Here is a 27,975-nt window from a genome sequence, read left to right as displayed (position 1 = left end):
ATTTGCCCACTTCTGTTTTCTCTTCCTGGTAAGTCTTTGATGGGGAATGTGGAATATTTGTTTTCTTCCTGTTCTGGTATCTCCTTGTAAAACCACATCCATAGGCCAACTCTACCCTTCAATCATTACCATGGGCTTTTCCCCAAATGGTTCGAGGGTTTCAAAGGGGATGATAGATTCGTGCCAGGAACACTCTTATCTCTTCAGGGTGGAGTGGAACTTGACCACAGGGATTGAGTTGTCAAGAACAGAAGTGTGACAGGCTGCAACCTGAAGAGAAGGGAAGGAAGGCTTGTCTGTTGGGAAAAGATTGAATATTTGATCCAGAGGGTAAGTCTTTTTATTCTCACCCAGGAATTTCTTCACTGTATGCCTGAGTTTTTTAAACACCCATGCTGTCAGATGTAGGATTCTGTAGAACACAGAACATCTGGCATTGGAGAAGCTGGATTAAAATCTGGGCTCCTCTACTATTTCCACAATCTTTGACAAATGTGGGAGGATTGGACTGAATCAAAGATTCCCAATCTTTGGGCCCCAGAATTTTTGCAATAAGTACATATCTAGGCAAGTACTAAATCATTTAATGGATATCCACTGCACATCTACTATTATGTGGAAGGGTTTAATTTGAAAAAGAGATCCCTCATGCTAGAAAATATTGGAATGATTTCTAAAGTCCATTCTAGCTATAATTTGAATTAATTAATTGGACTAGATACATCAAGTAACCTTGACACAAAGTGCCTGAATTTTTCTAGCTAGAAGGGATTATTCAATTTATCATATAAATAAAGGAACAAAACTCAGGAAGGAAATGATTTCTCACATATGCAACTGAAGCACTTTGGGCATAAATGATTAGTGGCAGTCAGGACTAGAACTCGGGTGTCTGGGGTCCTAGAATTTTTCTGTTCTACCGCACTGTATAATATATGATACTGTATTAAAATATGTAAATATATGATATTCAAGTTTCAATCCAAATCCTATCTTCTGAAAAAGAACCTTAAAATATATGATAGTTATTTTAGACATTGTCTTTACTCTGTATCTCTTCATGCTCATCTCACATTTCTTTGTATTCTTTACATTCATCATTCTTTGCAGTATAATCAGCCACTTACTAATCCTTGGGCAGACATTTTATTTTCAGGGGGTTTTTTTTATTACAAATAATGCTGCTGTGGACACCATTGAATGCATGGGTTCTTTCTTGCTGCTATTAATCTCCTTGGGGCAGAATCCAAGGAATGGAATCTCTGAGTCAGAGGATATGAATGATTTGTAACTTTTCTTGCATAATTCCAAATAATTTGCCAAATGGTTTGTGATGAGGGCGGGGCCCAAGCCAAGATCTTCACCCTTTGCCCTAAAGGGAATCTGGCTCCCCTTTTGTCTACAGACCCCAGCTCTTATCTCCCCTTGAAAGCCCTAGCTTACCTTTAGATCTTATTCAGATGCACCTTCAACCCTTGCCCAGAATAGAATCTGGCTCTTGTCTATAGGCCCCAGAAAGGCCTTCCTTTATCTCCTTTTGAAAGTCCTAGCCCCACCTTGATTTTGTGCAGATGTCTTTCAAACTTCTGCCTTCCTGTTCCTCCATTATCTATTCCCATTGTCTATTCAATCTCACTGACCTCCCCAATTAGAATTGTTACCTACACCCTTTACCCAACCCCCTTCTCTGGCCACCCAAAGTTACTTTAGTATTTAAGATCCACCTTGGCCCTCATTCAGATGCTGAGAATCTCACGCTCAAAAGGCTGAGAACCTCTCATGCCCGCTCATCTTTATGGGTGTCACCTGGCCTATATGTTTTATCACTAATAAACTTTTCCTCTGGCTGAAGAAGATTTGAGTTGAATTCTTTCAGGCAGGGCCCGGTACCGCAATCTTGGGGTCCCAGCACCCCAAAACCCCTGGACCTCTTCAGTTTGGACCAATTTATACCTCTACCAACATTGAAATATGTGCGTGCTCCAGGATTTATAGCTTTCCCAGCATTGAAATATCTGTGTGCTCCAGGACTCTCTTCACTACCCCTACAACAGTCCCTTTCCTTCTTTCTGATTTGAAACTAATTAAAAATACCACCACCAACACCCTTCCAACACACCCACCAAGGTGCCTCTTTTCCCCTACCATTTTTTTTCACAGTACTCAGCTCAGTCCTTGGGCTGTAAAATTCCTGAAGCCAGTCCTATACATTTGTGTCACACTTGAGTATTTGTTCTTATTAAAACATCCCTCTTTCACCTTTGCTACACATCTTTTAAAATATAAGCTAAGCAGAGGACTTATAGCCTGAGCCCCGGTTCTTCTAGGATTTAAACATTGGCATTGTATTGAAAATTAAATGAAGAAACCCCTCACTCCATTCCCAAATGTCAGATGCTCCTATTTTCTTTTCTCCCATTTTAGACTCTTAGGGAAACTTTGGTGTAAAAAATGTGACCTAAGCACCTCAGCCTCCAGCCAAATGGAAGCATTCCAAGAATAGGGTTTTGAAGTGCTGAGAATGGAATTCATAATGTCACATTTCCTTCAGAACAGCTTAGCCCCCTCAATCTTGAAAACAGGAAAGAATGTCTCTATTGTGATCAGATTATAAACAATTTGAACTGATCCACATCAAAAAGCACTAGGCTGTAGGAGTTCCAAGTTTCAATAAAAGTCCCAGGCTCTTTGGGGGTCCCATATTGCAGTGATTTAATCAGGAGCTCCTGATTTTGTTCCCCTGTTTCCCAGCTGTAGCTTGTCCTTAGAATCCATTCTAGTCCTTAGGTGCCCCTACTACCCTCTGAAAAGCAGAACAGAGCAGAGCTTATGTTGATCTCGGATCCTTGGAATGACCCATGGACTGATGTGCCCACTGGCATTTCCTTTTTTCTTTCCTTCCTGGGAAAGGCAGGGTAGCAGAGTTGAGAGATAGGGCCATCATTGGAATTAGAAAAACCTGAACTAGAATCCTGCCTCTGACATACTAGTTATGTGGCCATGGACAAGTCACTTGACATCTCAGGGTGCTAGGCTAGCTGGTGGCACCATGGACAGAGCACTAGACCTAGAGTCAGGAAGTTGTTTTGTTTTATTGTGTTTCAGCCATTTCTGCCTCTTTATGACTCCATTTAGGGAGTGGAGTGGCTTGTCATTTCCTTCTCCAGCTCATTTTATAGGTGAGGAAACTGAGGTAAACAGGGTAAGTGTCCCATGGTCAGGAAGACCTGAGTTCAAATCCAGCCTCAGGCACTTCTTAACTGAGTGGCCCTGGGCAAGTCATTTAACCTCAGTCTGCTTCAGTTTCCCCAACTGTAAAATAGGGGCAATAACAACACCTACCTCACAGGGTTGTTGTGAAAATCAAAAAAGGTAATATTAGTCAAGGTGCTTACCACAGTGCCTGTTCTCTTCCGTTCTTCTGCCTAAGGTTGTCATAGAGAAGTTACTGATCACACTGAGAGCTCCTTACACCGATGAAATAACTTCACTGGAAAGCTCCTCCTCAAAAACAATTTCCTGCATCTGAAAAGGCTGACTTACCAATTAATTATGAGGTTTAAATACATTCAAAGTGCTGCTACAGTAATATATGGTGTCTGGATTTTATTTTTTCTTTCTAAAACATCTTCACAGCCGAGATTCTTTAGGAGGCTTTTCCTGAGCCCATTAATTAGTTATTGCAGCTCTCTCTCTCTCAAAATTTACTTGTATTACTTTTTAAAATAAATTTTATTCATGTCTTTTGTTTTTACATCACCTAAATTTCTTCTGTAATCCTCTCTCTTCTCCCAGAGAACCTTTTCAGATAACAAAGAATATTTTTTAAAAGAAAAAGGAGAATTTTTTTAAAAATCAGCAAAACCAATTAAATTCTTTAGAAAAATCTCATACTACATGCAAAGTTAAACATCTGCGGACTCTCACTCTGAGAAGAAATAGAAGTACCTTGTCTTATCTATTCTTTGGTGCCGAGTTTGAACTTTGTAATTTTGCAACATTTATTTTCAATAGTTTTGTGGTTGTTATTCTTTTCATTTACATTGTTATTGTCATTGTGTATACTGTTTCCTTGATGCTGCTTACTTCGGTTCGCATCAGTCCATGTAAGTTTCTTTATACTTCTTTATATTAATCTTATTCTTCATTTCTTACAGCAAAAGAATATTCTGCTGCATTAATGTACCATGAATTCTTTTTATGTACTTTGGGTTGAGTTTTGTTTTTGTTTTTGTTTTTTTGCTAATCTGTATATGTGCCATTCCCCACAACCCCAGTTTTAAAGGATTTTAAAGGTAAACAGAAAAGTTTATACATACTACTACAGGTCAAAAGGTAACACTGAATTTCAAGTAGTGGAGTGTCCTGGTTAGATCTACACTTAAGCTGAAATCACTTTGATAGCTGTGTTGAGGATGGATTGGAGTTAGGTACAAACTTGAGTCAGGAAGGATAATTAGGAGGCTGTTGTAATAAAGGTAATGAGAACATAAACTAAGGCAGTGGGTTTAAATGGAGAAAAGGGGTCTGATGTAAGAGATGTTGTAAAGAAAGAAAAAACAAGATTTAACAACTGATTGAATACGTTGTCTACAAGAGACACACTTGAAACAGAAAGACACACACAGAATTAAAAATAAAGGGCTAGAGCAGAGTGTATCATGCTTCAGCTGGATTTTTAAAAGGCTGGGGTAGTAATCATGATCTCAGACAAAGCAAAAGCAAAAATAGACCTACTTAAAAGAGATAATCAGGCAAATTACATTTTGCTAAAAGGTACCATAGACAATGAAGTAATATCAAAAAAAAATTTTACAACAACTTTCTCTGATAAAGGCCTCATTTTTCAAATATATAGGAAACTGAGTCAAATTTATATAAATAAGAGCCATTCCCCAACTGATAAATGGTCAAAGGATGTGAACAGGCAGTTTGCAGAAGAAGAAATCAAAGTTATATGTATTCATATGAAAAAATAAATCACTGTTGATTAAAAATTCAAATTAAAACAACTTTAAGGTGAAGCTAGGTGTCACAGTGGATAGAGCACTGGCCCTGGAGTCAGGAGGACCTGAGTTCAAATCTGCTCTCAGACCAGACACTTGACACTTACTAACTGTGTGACCCTGGGCAAGCCACTTAACCCCAACTGCCTCAGAAAAAACCACTCTAAGGTACCACCTCACACCCATCAGCAACTGTTGTTGTTTATTCTTTGATTTTTTTCATTTAAAACTGATTATTCATGTCTTTGATCATTTATCTACTGATGAATGGGCATTGCCTCAGACAAACTGAGACCTGGGAAAGATCAGCAATTACAAATGCTGGAGGAGATAGGAGAAAATAGGTACACTGATGGTGCAATAGTGAACTAACCCAACCATTCTGGAGAACAATTTGGAACTGAGTCCGAAGCATTATAAAACTGAGTACACCCTTTGACCCAGCAGTGTCACTACTAGGTCTGTATGCCAAAAAGATCAAAGGAAAAGGAAAAGGACCTATGTGTACAAAAATATGTATAATAGATCTTTTTGTGAGGGCAAAGAACTGGAAATCGAGAGAATGGTCATCATTTATGGAATAGCACAAATGTAAGTGGCAGACTTAGGATTCAAAGCAAAGTCTTTGACTCCAGATTCATTCTGTTACTGTTTTGTTACCTCTAAAGATGGGATGCTTGTTTTGTATGTGTGCCTTCCAGAACACAAACACATGGAAAGGATAGGTTTAGGATATCTTTGGCATGTTGTAGGACAGAGTTACAATATCTGGCACTTAGTTATTCAGGGGAAGGAGATTTCAATGGGAAAGCCTGCCAATCAAAGGCAATAATTGAACAAGAGAAAACATTAGTCAGGTAAAAAATGTTTTCAGAGAATCTGAATTTGAAAGCTATCCAATAAAGCAGTCTTCCTTCCCATGAAATCCGACTCTTGAGGCTTCATTGTAGTACAGAGTTGTGAGTTCTCAAAGGGTTCTGTCAGAGATAAGCTCTTGCAAGTCCTGCCAAACTAGAAATGCTTCAAGTATCATTTGGCAACACAGTATAGCTTTCCTTTCTTTTTCACATGTTTCATTGACATTCTTTTCTTTTTTATATATCACTGTTACTTCTCAACAACAACCCTACCCTTAACTTTGAACACTCAATGAATTGAATAAGTACAATGTTGTAAAGCAAACACATTGGTCATATCTGAAAAAAAAATGGGAGAGACTTGGGGATGATTGAAGGTAGGAGGGATGGAATCAGTAAATATGGAAAGGTTAAAGATTAGAAAGGGAGATGACTGAGTGGGCAAATGGATGGAGAAAATGGGAGAGCATGTGAAGTACCTTGGCAAAGAGATGTACAACTTCATGGTCAGAAACTGGGGTAAAGCAGAACAGAATGGAGGATGATGTGAAGGGGTTTTGAAGGCAAGGGGGAAAGGAGTTCTCAGCAAATGATAACAATTTTCTCAGTTAAGTTAGATCCTCAACAAAGACAATGCAGTGAGGGGAAGATATGGAAGGCAGGAGGAGAGAAGAGATTTGGAGTAGCTTCTGTGGGGAGTGAGATAAGGAATCAGTTAGGGAGGAATAAAAGAACTGCCTTATTTCCCTGACAGCCCATTTGTAATTAGGGCCTATAAATCTATAATGTAATCCAGTCAGCCTTGTTAAGTGACTTTCTCCAACCCCATTCAGCATCAAAAGAGTAAAGTGGAGGAAGTCATTGGTGAAAATAATGCAGGGCTAGGGTTTGGCTAGAAATGGGCAGTATTTAAACAAAGGGGCTAAGGAATCCAAGAGTACAATTAGGTGTACTGTTGAATTGGCTATCTCTGAGGTCCAGAGTAGGAAGGGGAATAAGTGAAGTCAGAAAAGGGTAATGGTCTAAGAAAGTGAAGGGAAGGAGAGAAAAGAAATTGAGGTCAAAACAACAGAGAAGAATACATTTAGGAGGGGTGAGGTATAAGGGGGTCCGAGTTAGGGTAGTAAGAGATTGTGGTCAAATAAAGGACTGTTAGGGGTTTTTAATGAGGAAAGTTGAACACTGTGATAGTGAAATCCCAAGAGTGACCATATCTGTGTGTGGTAGAGAATAAGCATAGGAACAGATCTTGGCATTTAAAGAGATTAAGGAATTAGCAGTTTGGGAAGTGGGAGAAAGCATCAAGGTGTATGCTGAAATCTCCTAGTAGGAGGGCAGAAGTTGAGGAGGAAAGAAAAACAGCATTCCAGACACTGAATATGTATGCCCCATGACAAATGGTATAAGGCCACATTCACAATAGCCAACAGGATTTAAATGATGTGCAAATTTTTAATAGAGTGAACTTCAAAGTAAGTGAGATTACTGAGCAATGAAAGCAAAAGGAAAAACTACAAGTGTCAGTGGAGAGCAAGAAGTATTCCAACTCTACCTACAGAGCCACTGTGCCAGGTGTTGTGAATAAAAATAATGGTGAGGATGATCGGGGAGGCAATGATTTCTGGGAGAAGTCATGTTTCAGTGACAGCAAATCAATAGAAGTATGAGAGAAAGAGTTCCAGAATGAAGGGAAATTTGTTCAGTAGGGCACAGGAATTCCAGAGGGCAGCATGGAAGGAGGGGACAGAGTTGGAGTGGGTAGAGAGTAGAGTTGATAAAAATGGGGATGAGAGCACAGGAAGGTAAGTTAGGGAAGAGTTTGTTCCTTGCCAGCTGGTGATGAAGTAGGATAAGGAGGGTAACAGGTGCTAGGAATTTGCTAGTTATAAGGGCAGTGGGTAGAAGCTGAATTATAGTGGCCAGTCTCAAATAACACCTGTACCACCTATCACGAAGGGCTGTTGTGAAGACAGTGTTTTGTAAACCCAAAGTGCCATATAGATGTGACATAATATTAGCATGAATTGCACTAAAAATGAAAAGTAAAAATAAAAAAAGAATTGCCCTATAAGACTTTCAAAGCAAATATGAGAGACAATTAGAGAGCCTCCACTAACATCTGAAACTCTTAAGACAGTTCTCCAAACAAAGCCACTAGTTATGCAGAAATCAATGATTTATCCCATTAAACAAATAAATGACATAAAAACCAGGGGAACATGGGTAGGAATGGAAGTCATGAGGCCTGAGTTCTAATACTAGTTTTCCCCTGAAATGGCAGTGGTCAAACTTTCAGCCAGTCACTCCACACTCCAGAGGGCAGCTAGGCACCAGCAGGTAGAACACCTGAGTTGGAATCAGGAAGATTTCAGTTCAAATCCTGACTCAAATCCTTCACTAAGATATATCACACTGAGCAAGTCACTTAACCTCTCTCAGGCTGTTTCCTCATCAATAAAACAGAGATAATAATAGCACCTACTTCCCAGGGTTATTGTAGGAATCAAATGCAAAAAATGCAAAATGTTTATGTGTTATATAAATATATTATTATTATAATATAAATATACTTCACATGTCGTATATATGCACATATACACAAATATATATTTCTTTCTGCATATGATATTGTTCAGTCATTTCAGTCATGTCTGACTCTTCCTGATCCCATTTGGGGATTTCTTTGCAAAGCTACTTAAATGGTTTTCCATTTCCTTCTCCAGCTCATTTTACAGATGAGGAAACTGAGGCAAATAGGGTGAAGTGACTTGCCCAGGGTCACACAGCTAGTAAGTGCCTGAGACAAGATTTGACTTCAGGAAGATGAGTTTTTCTGACTCCAGGCACAGCATTCTATTCACTGTGCCACCTAGCTGTGCCATGCATATCTATCTGTATATAATATGTGTGTATGTTAGCCACTATTATCTAGAATTTAGCTCTCTCTCGTCTATTAAATGAAGAGGTTATATTCAGTGATCTCTAAAGTGCCTTCCAGCTCCACCACCCAAAGAAAGACCCACTATGGAATCTTGATCATCCACAACTGAAAAACTGCAAAACCCACCCCAGATTTCGTTAATGTTATGACTGGTCTAGAATGAAATAAGACACAGGCTCACACATGTGCATGCCTGGCTTCTCTTCACTCTGTATTCCAGCCCAAACTACACTCTCCAAAGTATTAAAGCAAACCCACTTCCTGATAAAGAGGAGATGGACTCAGGGTACAAAATGAGATATGGACTTTTTGGATATGACCTTCTGGGAATTTGGAATAGGCACAGCTTGGAATCAGGGAAACCAATTTAGAGGCCATTGGAAGAATTCAGGTAATAGGCAATGAGGGCTTGATTCAGACTAAGATAGTGGCTGTGAACTGGGAGAAGGGGTTAGATGCAAGAGATATCATAGGGATAGAAATGCTAGCATACGGCAACTGGTTGGATATGTGGGGTATGGAAGAGGGAGGAAACAAGAATAATGCTGAGCTTACAAACCTTGGAGACTGACAGGATGGCCTTGCCTTTGATAGAAACAAGAAACTTTGGAAGAAGGGAGGGTTTGGGGGAAAAGTTAATGAGTTCAGTTTTAGATCTATTGAATTCATGGCATCTCTGGGACATCCAAAACATAGGCTATTTGGTGACCTGGCCGACTTCATCCTTCCTACCTCTTTTTAGCCCTGCCCCAGTCTCCATTAACAGTATCCTCACTTGGAATAATTAATACTCATTTGCATGCTAAATGCAAAGGAAATCTTGTCCAGGAAGTCTCCAAACACTTAAACCTTCAGTACTGACCTCATAACCTCACGTTTCCATTTGAATATGGGAAAAGTTTCCCGATTTGTCTGTTTCTATTACAAAAATATCCCTTCTTTGGAGAAGAAATGCACAGCAAAATAATGAAGGAAAGGTGGCAGGGGAGATGGGTGTTCTAACGTGCATGTGGAAGAATAGGGACTTTCTGCATTCTTGATGTCTGGGGAACCTTTCTCTAGATCCCAGATGCCATCTTCACCTTGAAGCCTCTTTATTCTTTCTGGCCAAAGACTTTCCACCCTCCCTTCCTGAATCTGAAGCTTTGATAGCCAAGCCTGACTGGCAGATGATAGAGATCTGAGCACTACAGTGTTATCCACTATCTGGAATGGTTATTCTAGCCAACAGAGGATGTTTTTCTGAACTAAGTAGGAGTTTGACTTCAGCACTAGCTTTTTCTGCAGGCTCAAGTAGTGAGGTTTCCCACTTCCTCTAATCTCTGCTTTGTTTCTTCTCCCATTATCTCAGAGCTCTTAAAGATTTTCTCCTAAACTTGTGGGATTACTCCTGGGTAAGAAGCAGATATGGTTATGTTGGAGATAGGCCCCAGGATAGGGGAGGAGAGAATCCTGCTTAGATTTCCTCCTTCTAGGGGCAGCTAGGTGGCACAGTGGATAGAGCTCTGTCCAGCCTGGAGTCAGGAGGACCTGAGTTTAAATCTGGCCTCAGACATTTGACACTTCCTAACTGTGTGACGCTGGGCAAGTCACTTAACCCCAATTGCCTCACAAAAAAAGAAAAAAAGATTTCCAGCTTCTCATTATTTGATCACAATTTCATTGTGGGTCATGCCATGGCTTCTCACTTTGAAGCCCACTAGTCTGCAAGAAATAATTCACGTTATACATGGCCACTCCAAACTTTGATTCAGTCTAGCTTTTCATCCCCCCCTCTTCTAGTCGTGTACAAGACTCACAAAGTTAATGGTATTTTTTTCCTTCTCAACGTACCCTGAATTTCTACTTTTCTTCACAGTGTTCTGCTGACTACAATTTCTGCTTTGATTCCTCAGTTTTACAATCGACACATCCACCGCCCAACACCAGAATGACTTCTCCAGATTTCATCCGACGGGCTTGGGAGACTGTCCATGGCTACCCCATGGTTTATGCCTTTGCAATAAACTGGGAAAGGATTGAGCAGTTCCAATGCAGGCCAGAAGATATTTGGATAATCACTTATCCCAAGTCTGGTGAGTATCATGTCTTCAAAAGGGATGTCTGCCTCAAATGCATATTTCCTTATCCCCACAACCTTTTCCCTTCAATCTTCACAAAGCACTTGACTTTGTGACACTCTGACAAAATTATGAAATAATACTAATTTTGTTGTTGTTCAGGAATGTCCAACTCTTCATGACCTCATTTGGGGTTTCCTTGGCAAAGATACTGAAGTGGCTTGTCATTTTACAGATGAGGAACTGAGGCAAGTAATAAGTTAAGTGATTTGCCCAGGGCCACATAGCTAATAAGGCCAGATTTGAACTCAGGAAGATGACTTCAGGCCTAGCACTCTATACACTGCTCCACCTGGTTGTCCTCAACAGCAACATTTCATCCTCACACCAACCTTGTGAGATATGACAAACAACAGGCAAAACGTTAGATTGCGACAAACATTAGCTCATGAGCTCCTTGAGGGCAGAGGCTGTCTTTTGCCTCTCTTTGTATCTTCTCTGCTTAGCACAGTGCCAGGCACATAATAGGTACTTAATTAAAAAATTTTATGTTTATTGACTTACTGTTATTAACGACTACAAGAAAATAAAAATAACTATGATAATAAGTACAATGTACATAGCACTTAAAGGTTTGCAAAGTGCTTTACCTATATTAACTCATTTGATCCTCACAGCAACTCTGGGAAGGAAGAGCTATTATTAAGCAGATTTTACAGTTGAAGAAACTGAGGCAGAAAGCAGTTAGTGCCTTTCCCAGAGTTACATGGCTAATAAGTGTCTGAAGCAGGATTCAAAGTGAGTTCTTCTTGACTCCAAATCCAGCCCAACCTCTACTAACACCTAAGTACCTCATTACCACTTGTACCCTTGAACTCAAGTTAAATGTATGACTGTACTATTCTTTGCCTTTATTTCAGGTACCACGTGGGTAAGTGAAGTCATGGACTTAATTAAAAATGATGGATCCGTTGAAAAACAGGAAAAAATTCCAATTAACCAACGAGTTCCAATGATGGAAGCAGCAGCTCCTGGGGTACTTCCCTCAGGTATATGTCAAATTTTTCCTCTTTAAGGAAAAGAATGGGGGAGCAGGGTAAGAGGGCAGGAGAATGTAATTGAGAGAACACTGCACTGAGCTCTGGTAGGCCTGGGTTTGAGTCCTAGACTTGCCCCTTCCTAGCTCTTGACCAAACAAATCATTTGATGTTTCCCAGAATCATTTTCTTCCTCTATAAATTGGGTGGTTGGACGACATGCCTTGTAAGGTCTTTCCTAGCTTCAAATCTCACCCTATCCCATTAGAACCATTATTACTCAGTTATTACATGAAAACTCACTAATTAATCTATATCTTTCTTCAGGTAAAGTAGTATGATGGTAAGAGCACTGATCCTGAAGTCAGGAAGATAAGAATTCAAATCCAGCCTCAGATACTTATTAGCTGTGTGACTATGGAGCAAATCACTTCACCTCAGTTTCCTCATATGTAAAGCAGGAATAATAATAGCATCTATTTCCCAAGGTTATTGTGTGGATCAAATGAGATAGCACAATGCCTTAGACACTATATAAATGCTAGCTAGCTATTATCATTATTTATTATGATTATCTTTCTCAAGGACAAAGTTACTAAAAGGTTTAGGACGTTTGTCCTAAAAAATAGAAACAAGCCCAGTAACCTGTGCAACAGGATCATTGCTGCTGCCCATTGACTTAGAAAACCAGATATTAACATTATCTATGTTTTGTATAATGGGTATCATATTGCTTGCCTTCTCAATGGACAGAGGAAGGGTTGGGGGAGGGAGAGAATTTGGAATTCAGAATAAAAAATTAATCTGAACCTCCCTTCCAAAAAACCAACATTATTTGTGTTCTATTATAATTGTGTTTATTTTGTTAAATATGTCCCAATTCCATTTTAATCTAGTTCAGGTCACACTTGGGAATGTGGAGGCAACAATTCAGCCCCCTGGCCATGGGTTTGACATTTAAATTCTACACGATCTTTGGTTGCTGACAGCAGTTGTAGTAGTTACTGTGGTGGTGCTAAGTAATCGTAGTAGTTGTAGCAATGGTAGTAGTCATAGTAGTAATTGTGATGGTAGTAGTAAATAGTAGTAGTTGTAGTAGTAATAATAGTAATAGGAGTAATAGCAGTAGGAGTAGTAGTAATAGTAGTTGTAGCAGTAGTAAATAGTAGTAGTGGTGGTGGTGGTGGTGCTAGTAGTAATAGCAGTAGTTGTAGTGATAGTTATAGGAGAAGTAGTAGTAGTAATAATAGTAGTAGTAGTGATAGTAGTAGTTGCTGTTGTACTTGTAGTAGTAGTAGCTGTTGTAGTAAATAGTAGATAGTAGTAGTCATAGTAGTAGTAGTAGTCGTAGTAGTCGTAGTAGTAGTAGTAGTGTAGTAGTCGTAGTAGTAGTAGTAGTAGTAGTAGTAGTAGTATAGACAAGTCTTCCTGACTCCAGGCTCAGCACTCTCTCACTGGGCCACCTAGCTACCACATTTCTATTGACATATCCAAATTTACATTTGCAAAATACTTTATACTTTTCAAAACACTTTCACATACATTATCCTCTCTGAATCTCACACTAAGTTAGGGCAATAGTCAAAGTACTACGATCCTCATTTAATCGATGAGGAAACTGAGGGTCAAAGTGGTTAAATGTGTTGTAAAGGAAAGACAATTTTTGAGCCTCCCATCTATCAGAGTCTATGATTACGGGGAAAATACTGACTGTATCACCAGTGCTACCATCATTATCTTTCCCTCTCCTGCCCCAGGGCTCTGAAGTCAGTTAGACTTGAGGTCAAATGTGACCTCAGACACATACTAAGTGTGTGATCCAAGGCAAAGTCATTTTAACCTTTGTCTGCCTCAATTTCTTCATCCATAAAATGGGAATAAGAAACGTACCTACCCCCCACCCCTGGGTTGTTGTGAGGACCAAATAAGAGACTATGTCTAAGCATTTTACAAGTCACTATTTCTTCTTCTTTATCATCTTCATCATCATCATCATCATTCTTTTTTGTTTACCTTGCGCTTCTCCCTTAGCCCACAGATTTCAGGCTCTCCCCCCCCCACCCTGCTTGGTGTATATGGAACTATCTTCCTCTTGTACTCACCTTCGTTATTCTTCTCATTGACAGCTGCCTCTCCCACTATCATTCTTTCTGTCTGTTGAGCTTTTGGAACGATAATAATAATAATAAATTAATGATGATGATGATGGAATAGTGGCTTGCAAAGCTCTTTACAAATATTATCTTATTAATAATAGCACTTACTCTGTGCCAGTTTCACCATATTATTTCCTTTGGTTCCCACAAGAAGCAGGGGAGGTGGGTCCTATTATTATCTCTCTTATATAGAGTAAACAGAGAGGTTAAGTGAATCTCCTCCAATAAACACACATTTGCCCTAATATTAATTGGCCGTGTCATAATGTGCTGCCTTAGGCAACCACACAGACGGGTGACTATGTCTGTACTTATTATCCTCAAAGCACACTCAGGAAACAAAGGCAGTGGGGCTGAGTAGACAGGGGATCTACCTCAAAGTCAAGAACTAGGTTCAAATCCTGCCTCTGTGTCATCAAACTTCTCAATATTCTAGAGTCATGGCAACTTACTAAGAGATATAAATTGGAGAGAAGGTGTGTACTACATGAGGAGAGGGAGCTTTCTCACCAGCAAGTTCTCTATAGCAGGGGCTCTCCAACATTTGGGTCTCAGGACCCCTTTACACTCTTAAAAATTATTGAGGCCCCAAAAAAGCTTTTGTTTATGTGGGTTATATGATCTCTACCAATACTTACTGTATTTGAAGTTAAAACTGATAAAAATTTAAACTATTTATTAATTCATTTAAAAACAACAATAATGAACCCATCATATGTTAATATAAATAACTTATTTTATGAAAAAATAACAAAAAATATCAGTGAGAAGAGTAATTCTGCTTTACATATTTTTTCGAAACTTTAATGTTTGGCTTAACAGAAGAAGCTGGATTCTTCTACCGGCTTTTGCATTTAATCTGTTGGAATCTTATTTTGCCTGAAGAAAATCCAGCCTTAAACAAAAGTGTTGTTGGAAATAGCAAGAGTATTTTCATAGGCAATTAGCATCTTGTTATTGAATACTCTGAATATATACTTCTGCACAAATTGTTAGCAAGAGAGGGTATACAATATTTGGACCTGTAGTGTTTTCAGAAGGTTGCTAGGTGGTTCCATAGTGCACAGGAGTCGGGAAGATTCATCTTCCTGAGTTCAAATCTGGCCTCAGACACTTACTAGCTGTGTGACCCTGGGCAAGTCACTTCATCCTGTTTGCCTCAGTTTCCTCATCTGTAAAATGAGCTAGAGAAAGAAATGGTTAATTATTCTAGTATCTTTGCCAAGAAAACCCCAAATAGGGTTAAGAAGAGTAGGACTTGACTAAAAATGACTGAACAAGTGTTTTCAGTGTGCAAAACTCAACTAATCAGTCTCTGAAACCAGTCTTCTACAACGTTATGCAGTCATAGAGCTGTCTGAAACCAAGAGACATTTTGGACGTGCCCAGGGTTACACAGCCAGGAAATATGAGCCCAGGTATTCCTGATTCCAAGTATAGTGTTGTATCCACTATTCCATATTGCCCAGGAAGGATCATATTAGCCGAGATGATGCTATAAACAAAAACGTTTTCCATAACCTTGAGATACAGTAGTTCTTTGACCATTAAAGGGAACCACGTGTGCATAGGTCCTCTAAGCCACAATCACACCTTTCATTCAGCTGCAGCCGCTGTTTTCAGTGGTCCTCTGCTGAGCTGACACAGTAAGCAGGGAAGGGGAGAGGGGGTTCCATCTCAGCCTTTCCCAGCACAAGAAAAAGCAAAGACAACTCGAGATTGGGTTAGTCTTCCCAAGCAGACAATACTTTTCAGAAAGTCGCAGGAAAGCCATCAGTTAAGACAAGATGGTAGAAATTTCAAGGGGAAAATCTAATTTCTGCATGTATCAAATTGACTTTTCCCAGGTACAGAGTATTTAGAAAATATGCCATCTCCTCGGTTTGTGAAGAGTCACCTGCCAATTTCCCTCCTTCCTAAGAATTTCTGGGAGAGCAACTGTAAGGTAACCACACTCTTGAGAGGCAGATGAGGAGACACAAGACTGGGGACCTAGGCAGATTATAGCACCTGCCTTGCCCACCTCAGAGGTCTATGTGTGAAAGTACTTTGGAAACTGTACATGGATAGACAATGCAAGCTCGTATTATCATCTACCTCCCCTCCCTACCCACAGTCCTAAGGATATAGAGAGGTCAGTAACCTAAGCTTTACTTCCACCTTATTTTTCTACCAGTTTTCAAGTTAACTCTTCATCTATGTGACTTTTAATTTCTCAGCAGGGAGAAAAGTGTATTCAATGACAGGTGACAAAGGTCAGTACTTTAAGGACAAAACTCACTAAATGTCAGTCCTGACTATGTGCCAGGCACTGTGCCAAGTGCTGGGCATATAGAGAAAGGAAGAAGGAAGTCTCTGCTCTAGAGGAGCCCACAGTTGAATGGGGGAGACACTGTAACTGGTACAAAAACTAGCATCTCCAGTCCCTAGCTTGGACTCCCCCAAGAAGGCAATAACATACTTTGGAACTTGCTGAAGTTGGCCCTGTCAAATGAGCTCCCTAGCTTTGCTCTAGAAGTCAGGTTCTGCTATGCTCAAAGGGCTACAAAAATGTGCATACCCTTTGATCCAGCAATAGCACTTCTGGGGCTATATCCCAAAGAGATCATACAAATGGGAAAAGGACCCACATGTACAAAAATACTCATAGCAGCTCTTTTTGTGGTGGCAAAGAATTGGAAATTGAGAGGATGCCCACCAATTGGGGAAGGGCTGAACAAGTTGTGGTATATGAATGCAATGGAATACTATTGTGCTGTAAGAAATGATGAACAGGCTGACTTCAGAAAAACCTGGAAAGACTTATATGGTCTGATGCTGAGTGAAGTGAGCAGAACCAAGAGAACTCTGTACACAATAATAGCCACATTACGCAATGACTAATATTGTTAAACGGAACCCTTCTCAGCATTACAAGGATCTAAGACATCTTCAGAGGCCTCAGGATGGAAAATGCTGTCCACATCCAAAGAACTATGGAAGTCGAATCACTATCACTTATTTGTACCTTCTGTTCAGTTTTGTTTCATCTTTCTGATGGTTCCTTCTATTGGTTTTAATTTTTACTTACAACTTCACTAATGTGAAAATATGTTTAATAGGAAGGTAAATGTAAAGCCTATATCAGATTGCGCTTCATCTTGGGGGGGGAGGAGAAAAATTTTCAACTCAAAAGCATATAGAAGTGATTGTTGATAAATCAAAATAAATTAATAAAATTTAAAAAAAAGAAGAAGTCAAGTTCTGGGCAGCCTTCTGTGGACTGCCCTTCTTTTTCCCAAGGGTGGACTGCATCCAGAAATCTCCATTCTCAAACTCAGAATCTCTTAATCTTGAGGTTACCAAAACTACCAAGACAGATACTCTAGAGGAAAACAAGCTTCTCTGATCAAAAGGCTGGATTCTAGGACCACACTGCCTATGGAGTTAAAATCTCCATGGCACCCCCTCTTCTTTACACAAGATGCTGGGGTGCAGGAATAGTGTCCTTGAACTTGACTTCCTGGCCTCTGCAAGCACGTCTGACACCATCATGTAAGGAAAGCACATGCTGTTGGTTTGCATTACTGTTCCTGGAGAGGAGGGAGAAATCCCTGCCCCAAACACACTCTGGAAGGAGTCCCAAGGGCAGAGTGAAACAAGAAGCCCAGAGAGCAAGGGAGACAAGCTTGTTTTTAGACTATCGGGATGGGACCCCCCAATCCCCGCTCCTCAGTTGGACAAATATTAGGAGCTCTCCGATCCCCTTCAGTTGCTTTCAAAGCAATGGTCCACACCCTGTATTTCCATCAGGTTGAATGAACTCAATTTGATCAGAGACTCAGTTAATCCAACCTTTAAACATTCCACTGGGAAAATACACCATGTACCAGCTAAATCAATACCAGAGGGTCAGTTACACAAGGTAATTTTAAAAGGGAAAGAGAACACTAAAAACTAGAGAGATCAGAAGATGCTGCACATAGCACGAATCTTTGGAGGAAGCTAAGGGGGGCTATGAGAGAGAACTGAGAACACAGAGTTCATTGCAAAAGTGAGACATTACCTGAGCAAAGGCATGGAAATTAGTGATGGAATGCTGCTGCGTGTGATTGTTGGAGAAACCCTTCTCCAGAGATTTAGAGTGCACAATGTCCTAAGGGACAACCAAGGTCCAAAAAGTCAAATAGCTCAGCCTTGCCAAATTACATATTGAAAATTATATTATATACATATATATAAACACACATATACATACACATATGTATTGTGCGCACATGTGTATATACATATACATACACATACACATATAACACATACACATAAAATACATTCATATATAATTACATCTATAAATTATATGCATATATAAATTATATCTAATACATATATAAATTAAAATATACATATATAACCAAATATAGGCATATGTTGATGTGTATGTGTATTATATGATTACATTTGTATATTACATATTTATATAATTGCATATATAAAATATCTCATGTATGTATGTATGTATGTGTGCATATATATATGTATATATGTATGTATGTATACACATACAGTCCTCTAAGGCTTATGAAACACTTTACAGAAATTATCTCACTTGATCCTTGCACAACAACATTGGGAGGTAGGTTCTATATTTATCCACATTTTACAGATGAATGAACTGAGACAGAAAGAGGATAATGATTGTTCAAGGTTTCACATATAATTAGTGTCTAACGCAGGATATGAACTCAGGTCTTCCTGCACCTCCAGCACTCTATCCACTGGGCCACCACCAAGGCTCTCTCCTGTCATCCTGATCCATATCTTGCCACTGGACCCAGATGGCTCCAATGGAGAGAGTGAGGCTGGTGACTCTGCACAGTCCAGCCCTCTCCTACTTGTATCCAATACTCTTCCAGGTCATGGCATCGCCTCCCTGACGTCATGGTCCTCTTTGAGAAAGAAGGACAAACATAAATAACAACAACAACACCCGCTGAGGCACCAGCTGCTTTTGCAGGGACGGGTTTGTACATATCCACATATAACTAAATATCCACATGTATGTGACGTCTATACCATCACTCATAGTGATCTAATCTTACTCCATGCTAGCTATCAACTAACCTTGCTAGACTTTCCCCAGTAGTAATAACATAATAAATTTAGAGCTTAAAATAGCTTTGAGATCATCTAGTCTCTGAGACTAATTGAGGTTAAGTGATTTTCTCAGTCTCACAGTAAGTACCTTAGGTAAGATTTGAATCTAGGCCTTTTGCTCAAAGGGGAAGCTAGGTGGCGCTGCAGTGGATAGAGTGCTGGGTCTGGAATCAGGAAAACTCCTCTTCCTGAGTTCAAATCTGGCCTCAGACACTTAGTAACTGTGTGACCCTGGACCAGTCAGTTAACCCTGTTTGCCTCAGTTTCCTCATCTGTAAAATGAGATGGAGAAAGAAATGTCAAACCACTCCATTATCCTTGCCAGGAAAACCTCAAATGAGGTCAGGAAGAGTCAGACACAACAATTTCTGTTCAAAACCAGCAATCTTCCCACCACACCACACTGCCCCCAAATGCTAATGCATAGCTGTTCTTCTGGAACTTTTACTGAGTTACCAAAGCTGGAAAAAGGCTGACTACAAACTGGATTTTTTCCTTGAAGGTCAGGTTTAGGGTATATAAATATCTTAGCCTCCACCTTAATAATCTGATGGCAAGTTGAAACTGTCCACCCAGGTTTATTTGAATCTCAAATGGTATCATCTTCATATTTAGTACAAAAACTTCTTTTTCAGGGTCCCAGAAGATTGTTACAGCACAGTGTGAATACTCCACTATCATTTTTTTTATATAATTCGGGTGAGGGGAGACCTATCCTTTTGACTTGGCAGAGCTATCCTATTAAAATCACAGTTTAATGATTTATATGGTGTAGATGTAGGGAAATCTCTTTTAACTAGGGTTCCCAGGCTCTGGACTCATAATAATGACTTGCATTGATATACCACCTTAAGATGTGCAAAACACTTTACAAATATTATCTCATTTTATACTGACCACAACCCTGACTTGGAGATGAAGTGGCTTGCCTGGAGTCATACAATTAGGAAAGATCTGAGGTCAAATTGAACTGAAGTATTCCTGACTTCAGGTCCATTGCTCCACCTAGCTGCCTCATGCAAGACCGGGTTCAATCTTCAGAGAGTCAGTCTGACCTGTAAAGGAATGGGATTAGACTTTCCTCACACTCCCTGCCTCATTATGCCCTTGCCTCCCAGTAGAAAAGCTCTGATGCCCATGCTTAGAGTCTCTCAATAATTAACAGTGTCCCTTCTAGAAAAACACCCAATGCACAAAACATATCAGGTATAGGACTGTTATTTATTTCCTCTACTACAAAAGAAATGCTTAAAATATAAAAGTCGCAGAAACCCACATTGATAGATACTTAAAACATGAAATTCCTCTTCTACTCTCCTAGAAAAGAAAATTCCTGGGAGATTTGTGGGACTGCCAACAGGCATTTCAACTTCACATCAGTCAACAAGCACTTGTTAAGCTCTTACTATATGCCAAGCCCGGTGCTGAGTTCTGGGAATACAAATACAAACAGAAATTAAAATGGTCCATGCCCTGATGGAGCTTGGGAGCTGAAAAAGAGATGGAGGGAAGATGAAGAATGCTGGGGTGAGGACACTATAAAGAAAATCCAAGAAGAGAAGAAAACCCGCGTTTATTAAGTGCCTACTAAGTGCTCACCCTACATTGGCTCACTTAAAACAATGGCTTTTGATCTTGACCTTTCCCATTCCCAAAGCTCAGGTGGTTTTAGCCACAGATTTGAATGAGGAGCTCCTCCGCACTCTCGGCTCTGCTCCCTGTAATGCCTCTTTCCTCTGCTGCCTGCCTACAGGTAATCTACTTGGCTCGGAATGCCAAGGATGTGGCAGTCTCCTATTACAACTTTGACAGAATGAACAAGTTCCACCCCGAGCCAGGCACATTTGCCGAGTACCTGGAGAAATTCATGTCTGGGAACGGTAAGCAAAACAATTATGACAAACTCACTGGGATAACAGTCACAAAAGATGCTGCTGGCAGAAGTACTATGCAGATCAGAAAGTGATCATTAAATGGTGTATATAAGCATTTGCCCTCTTTTTTTTTGTTTGTTTGTTTGTTTTTTGTTTGTTTGTTTTTTCTAGGTAATGGGGTTAAGTGATTTGCCCAGGGTCATACATCTAGTAAGTTTTAAGTGTCTGAGGCAGGATTTGAACTCAGGTCCTCCTGATTCCTTGGTCTTTGCCCTCTTAAATGTTCATCTTCTTTGTTCTCTCCTTGATGGGTTTTCTATATCTTCCCATGTTCTTTCTTTTTCTTTATGTACTTATAGTCATCTCCTTTTCCCTAGAACTAAATGATCAGTTTCACAATCACAGAATCATCAAGAAGAAGTTGGGGGAGGGGACAGTGGAGAGCAGAAAGCTAATTTTCTTCTTCCTTCAGTACTTTCATATCCAGGGTTAAAGCAGATTACTGGTATACTTCATTAGATGTCTAGAGATCCCAACCTAGTGTGGGCACATGTCTAGCCTGAAATGTTTCTAATGTATTTCCCCTCTCCATTTTATTTTGTTTTCTGAACATAGTGGCCTACGGCTCCTGGTATGAACATGTCACAAGCTGGTGGGAGAAGAAGAAAGATCACCCCATACTCTATCTGTTCTATGAGGACATAAAAGAGGTAGAGTTGGCACAGTGATATATTTCAACTAATATTTTTCATACCAATGAGATGGGAGGTTGAGTCCATCCAAAGTGAAATAGGCAAATTGGTAATGAAGGGCTTCCATGCAAGAGATCCATACCAACCTCTTGCCTTTAATAACAACATCTATTGAATGAGTGCTTTCCATCTTATTTTGGTTTTTGAAAATTAGGTATGCATAACTGTGGCCATTAAAAGGTTCAGCTATCATTGATTGGGTACCAATGAGGATATGATAACCCCACAGAGCAGTTTTTGCTTCCAAATCTTCAGCTTGACTTCTTTGAAATCAAAGGGTTTGGGAAGTTCCGCTTCAGGGAGCAAAGATGGTGGAGGAAAAAGGTAGTCGCTCTAACCCTCCCCTCTCAACCTCTGAAAACCCAGAAAATATCACCCCAGAAAAAAAAAAAAACCCTGGAACAGCTGAACTAGAAGAAAGACAGGGAACAGCAGTGCAGCAGTCCAGCAAACAGGTCTCCCAGTGCCTCAGCAAAAATAAGGGAAGCAGCACTACAAAGGGCCCCAGCATAAGCACCCTGCAGCATTCATCTGAAAGGAGCTGAAGGAAGCAACCTAGAGTCTTCCTAAAGTCCCAGCCTTGCTGATTCCAACCCAACACCAGGTAAGCTGTCAGAACCCTACAGCCTACAGTCAACCAGGAGGAGATCCTGAAGCCCAGGTGGCAGAGCAAGGAAACACCAACACCTGGACCTCCGAGTGCCTCAGTGAGGGCAGTGGAACCGGTGGAAACCAGCTCAGAAAACCACCAGACGCCTGGCACTCTACCACAAAGGAATCTCCCAATGCATTAGCAGAAACTAGGAAGGCAGCATTGCAAGGGGCCCCAGGCAGATAAACACCCTGCAGCACACATCTAAAAGGAGCTGAAGAAAGCTAAAGGAAAGGAAAAGCAGGCAACCTAGAATTGCCTGAAAGTTCCAGCCTTGCTGATTCCAGCCCAACATGAGGTAAGCTGCCAACCTACAGCCTCCAATTGCCAACATAAGAGGCCCCAGCCCACAAAGCCAGTGACCAAGACCTAGGCTCCCAACACAAGAAGTTTGGGTCAGTGCCCTCTGTTCCTCAGCAGAAGAGCTCAATCTCTTTAAAGGCCAGGGAATAAAGAAACCATGAGTAAAAAGAAACGTACCATAGATTCATATTATAAGAGTGAAGATCAAGACAGAAATTCTGAAGAGGACATTGTCAACAAACCCACATCTGCAACATCAAAAGGGAATATGAACTGGTCTGAAGCCCAAAAAGCCTTCTTAGAAGAGCTCAAGAAGGATTTTAAAAGTCTAATGAGAGAGGTAGAAGAGTCCTTAAAAAATACAATTGGCCAATTGGAAAAAAAGTACACTGAAGAAAACAAGTCCCTTAAAAATACAATTGGCCAATTGAAGAAGGAAGTACAAAAACTAACAGAAGAAAACAATCTGTTAAAAACTAGAATTGGACAAATGGAAACTAATGACTCTATGAGAGAGCAAGAATCAGTCAAACAGAAACAAAAAAATGAAAAAATAGATGAAAACATAAAATACCTCATCGGTAAAACAACTGACCTGGAAAACTGATCCAGGAGAGACAATTTAAAAATCATTGGACTACCTGAAAATCATGATGAAAAAAGAGCCTGGACAGTATCTTTCAGGAAATCATAAAGGAAAACTGCCCTGAAGTCCTAGAACCAGAAGGTAAAATAACCATAAAAAGAATACACTCACCACCTGAAAGAGATCCCAAATTGAAACCAAGGAATATAATAGCAAAATTCCAAAATTACCAGATGAAAGAGAAGGTGCTGCAAGCAGCCAGAAAGAAACAATTTAAATATCATGGAACCACAGTCAGGATTACACAGGACCTTGCAGCTTCTACATTAAAAGACCACAGGGCATGGAACATGATATTCTGTAAGGCAAAGGAGCTTGGATTGCAGCCAAGGATCAACTACCCTGCAAAAATGAGCATGATTTTTCAAGGGAGGAGATGGATATTCAATGAAATAGGGGACTTCCAAACCTTCCTGATAAAAAGACCAGAGCTCAACAAAAAATTTGATCTTCAAGTACAAGATTCAAGAAAGACATAAAAAGGTAAATGGGACAGAAAGATACAAAATGTTGTTAATAAGGGCAGACTGTTTACATCCCTACAAGGGAAGATGACACTTGCAACTCTTGAGAACTGTATTATTACACCATGTTAAAGGAGTATACATAAAGGGGGTGGATATTAGTTGACTTTGATGTAATGATAAAAAAAATCTAATCAAGTGGGTTAAATGGATCCAAGTAAGTGGATTAGTCTGATCTTAGAAAATGTACTGAGAAAGGAGGAGGCAGACAAGGGTAAATTACATTACAGGAAAAGACAGAAAATCCTATTACAGCAGAGGGAAAGAAGGGAGGGGTGAGCATTGTTTGAACCTTACTCTCATCAGATTTGGCTCAAGAAGGGAATAACATAATCAGTTAGGTATAGAAATCTAACTTGCCCTATAGGCAGTAGGAGGGAAAAGGGGAAAGAAAAGGGAGGGGGATAGAAGGGAGGGAAGAAGCAGTAAGGGCAAAGGGGAAGAAAAGGGAAAGGGATAATAGAAGGGAGGAGAGACTGAAGGAGGCAGTGGTCAAAAGCAAAACACTAGTGAGGGGGGAAAGGAGAAAGGAGAAAGAAAAGCATAAACAGGGGAAAAAGGATGGAGAAAAAGACACAGATAGTAATCATAACTGTGAAAGTTGAATCGTTATCTTTCTTTTTCCTCTTCTGTTGAGTTTTGTTTCCTCTTTCTGATGGTTCCTCCTATTGGTTTTAATTTTTACTTACAACTTCACTAATGTGAAAATATGTTTAATAGGAATGTAAATGTATAGCCTATATCAGATTGTGTGCCGTCTTGGGGAGGGTGGTGGGGAGGAAGGGGGAGAAAAATTTTAAACTCAAAAGCATATGGAAGTGATTATTGATAAATCAAAATAAATTAATAAAATAAATTTTAAAAAAAGAAAAAAAAAGAAATCAAAGGATTTGGGTTTATATCCCAACTCTGACGTTTATTACTTGTGTGACTTTGAGCATGTCAATGTCTATCTCAAACATCTAGTAAACTAAACGAACTGGATACGGTCTTCCCAGGCTTGTGCAACTACTAGGTGAAAGAACCCTAATGCATCTCCTGATTCAATTCATGGAATCATACATTTAAAGCTAGAAGGAATCTGAGTACCTCTGGTCCCAAATCCTCCTTCTATAGATGAGCACACTGAGGCTTGGAGAGATCAAGTGATTTAGCAAAGGTCACATAACTAGTGAAAGGCCAAGCAAGGTCTCCCACTGGAGATCCACTGGAGCCATCACCAGTCATCCTGACCTATGTCTTGCCACTGGACCCCAATGACTCTGGAGGAGAGAGTGAGGCATAGCTCTGCCTCACTTAAATCCAATTCAGCTGCAAATCAAGACCTCACCATCCTGATGTGTCTTAGAGAATGAAAGAGGATACTGTGGGTGACACAGGAGTTGCCATCGATGATGTCTTCCTTCCTTCAGGGGGATCCAGAACAATGCCCTCCCTGGTCCTCAATACCTGTCTGCCCATCTTGAAAGTGCACCACAATGCAACTCCTGGGATTAACGGGACTGAAAAGTGCTCAGGTTGGAAAGGCACACAGACATAAAAAAGAGCTAGTGTCAGAGTCGAGATCTGAGCCCTGGTCTTCCTGGCTCCAGGCCCCCTCTCTCTCCACTGAACCACTCTGATTGCATCCAGCTTTCTCCCACATCTGACTGCCTTCCTAAAACATTAATAGTAGAGGAAAATGAGGAAGCTTATCCTTATGGAAGGCAGAATAATTGAAATGAGAATACAATGTGCATTCCATCTCCAAAAGCAGCACCCAACATAGATCAAATGAGAACAAATTGTTTCTGATTATTTTTTAATCCAGTAGATATTTATTAAATTTTAAAATTGATTTTTAATTTTAAAAAATAAATTGTGGCAGCTAGGTGGTGCAGTAGATAGAGCACCGGCCCTGAAGTCAGGAGGACCTGAGTTCAAATCCGGCCTCAGACCAAACACTTAACACTTACTACTTGTGTGAACCTGGGCAAGTCACTTAACCCCAATTGCCTAAGAAAAAAAAAGTTTTAAAAAATTAATTAATTTATGTATTTTCCCTTTTTTATCATTGTGTAACTTTGTGGCCCGCCTGAGATATAAAGATTAAATTAAACATATCAAGTCCATAAAGCTTGATAAGGATTGTTGAATAATCATCTTACTATGGGAATCCACATGATTTAGAATCAAATGCGCTGATAAATATTTACGTTGTTGATCAAACAAGAGTATATTTAACAGTAGAAATTCTACTTAACAGTAGAAATTAGAAGGAGTTACAGATTTTAAAATCACAGAACTTTTCTTTAACTAGCTTAAATGTAGTTCACCATACTACTGAGGACCTTCATCTTTCTGCGTCCACAGGACCCAAAGAGGGAAATTCGGAAGGTGATGCAATTCCTAGGGAAGAAATGGGATGAAGAGGCCTTGGACAGAATTGTCCAACACACCTCCTTCGAAGCAATGAAAGAGAACTCCATGGTGAATTACAGCTTACTGCCAACTACCTTGATGGATCACAGTATCTCTCCTTTTATGCGCAAGGGTGAGTATCTCCATTTTTACCTTTTTTGGTTCAGACCTACAATTTTAGCAATGTGGGGAACTCCCCACATGGAGAGGCCCTCCACCAATACAGCTTAGTGCTTCACTGATTTGTCATTTATGGTTTAAATGAGTTGTCTGGGGCATTGAGACATTAAATACCTTGTCCATGGTGACACAACTATTCCTGACTCCAAAGTGACCTTCCATCCACTACAGAAGCTACCTCTCCAAATAGTTTGGAGATCATAAATAAATATAAAAATAAGTTGGAAAGCCTAAAAAATAAGCTTGAAAGTGTAAATCTAAATATTTATATTGGGAAGAGAAATTAAAGGTCGTCCAGTCTAATCTTCTTATTCTGTGCATGTGGAAACTTAATGCCCGTCGGCATTTAGTCCAAGATCACACATCTTATAAGCAAAAGAACCGGAATTATTATCATCATTGTTATTATTACTATTGCTGTTGTTTTTATATAGTGCTTTAAGACTGGCAAAGTACTTTACAATCCTGGGAGGTAGATGCTATTACTAGCCCCATTTTACAGTTAAAGAAACTGAGATGCAAAGAGGTAAGTAATTTGCTCAAGATTACAGAGCTAGCATCTGAGGACACATTCGAACTCAGAGCTTATCCTAATTCTAGGTCCAGTGCTCTATCCACCTAGCTGCCTCAACCTTTTTTGAACTTCATTTCCTCTCATTTCAGCCTAAGGAGAGATAGCATGGCTTTCCTCCTGTAGTCATAATGATGGTCAGAAGTAATTGTTAACATTTATTAAAATATTATTTGGTTCCTCCAAGTATCATTGACCCCTCCTCCTCCTCAATACTCTCACAAGTGGTTGGTATTTTCATCTACCTTTTTTTCCTTTGGTCTTCAGGGATTGCTGGTGACTGGAAGAACTACTTCACTGTGGCACAAAATGAAAAATTTGATGGAGATTATGAGAAAAAGATGAGCGGAACAACTCTGAAGTTCCGAACTGAAATTTGAAAAAAATATGGGTTTTTATGCATAAATAGATTTGTTGCAATTTCATTTTAACAGATATCTCTAATGAAGAGTTTTGTTTTCTTAACCTAGAAAATAAAAGCAACTACCTTGATGGTTCAAATAAGGGTAATTGCATAAAAGAACAGAGTCAAAAATTTGGGCAATTCCTAAGCAAACCAGCTCCTATCCAACTTCTGATCAATAGTTTTTTTAATTTTATTTAATTCTTTCCAGTTAACACATCTATTTTCTCTCTACCCCATCTTGCTGTCTCCTTCCCCACTCCCTCCAAATGAGGGGGAGAACTCTAGTAATAAATATGCTTAACCAAGCAAAACATATTCACTAACTGACTGTGTCTCATTTTGCACCTTGAACCCTTTTTTTCTTCGTAGGTAGGTAGCATGTTTTGTCACTGGGCCCTGAAGTTATGGTTAGGCATTGTGCTGATCAGTAGTTTTTAATTGACCACGTTTTTCTCCCCCCATTCTTACCCTATG

General features: G+C 39.8%; 1 protein-coding gene across 1 annotated transcript; it reads left to right on the top strand.

The window, feature by feature from the left end:
• The first annotated feature begins 12 nt into the window (after window positions 1-12).
• LOC110209827 (sulfotransferase 1B1-like) lies at window positions 13-27,816 on the top strand. The gene is made up of 8 exons (XM_020988546.2): window positions 13-330; window positions 10,700-10,879; window positions 11,785-11,913; window positions 15,905-16,002; window positions 20,947-21,073; window positions 21,683-21,777; window positions 26,297-26,477; window positions 27,363-27,816. The coding sequence occupies exons 2-8, from the start codon at window positions 10,735-10,737 to the stop codon at window positions 27,473-27,475; spliced, it is 888 nt and encodes a 295-aa protein (XP_020844205.1). The 5' UTR covers window positions 13-330; window positions 10,700-10,734; the 3' UTR covers window positions 27,476-27,816.
• The last annotated feature ends 159 nt before the right edge of the window (window positions 27,817-27,975 follow it).

The sequence above is a fragment of the Phascolarctos cinereus genome, unplaced genomic scaffold (assembly GCF_003287225.1).
Source record: "Phascolarctos cinereus isolate Bilbo 61053 unplaced genomic scaffold, phaCin_HiC Scaffold_9;HRSCAF=440, whole genome shotgun sequence".
Lineage (NCBI taxonomy): Eukaryota > Metazoa > Chordata > Mammalia > Diprotodontia > Phascolarctidae > Phascolarctos > Phascolarctos cinereus.
The sequence above is the reverse complement of the archived record's forward strand: the minus strand, read 5'-3'. Positions and strand labels throughout refer to the sequence as shown.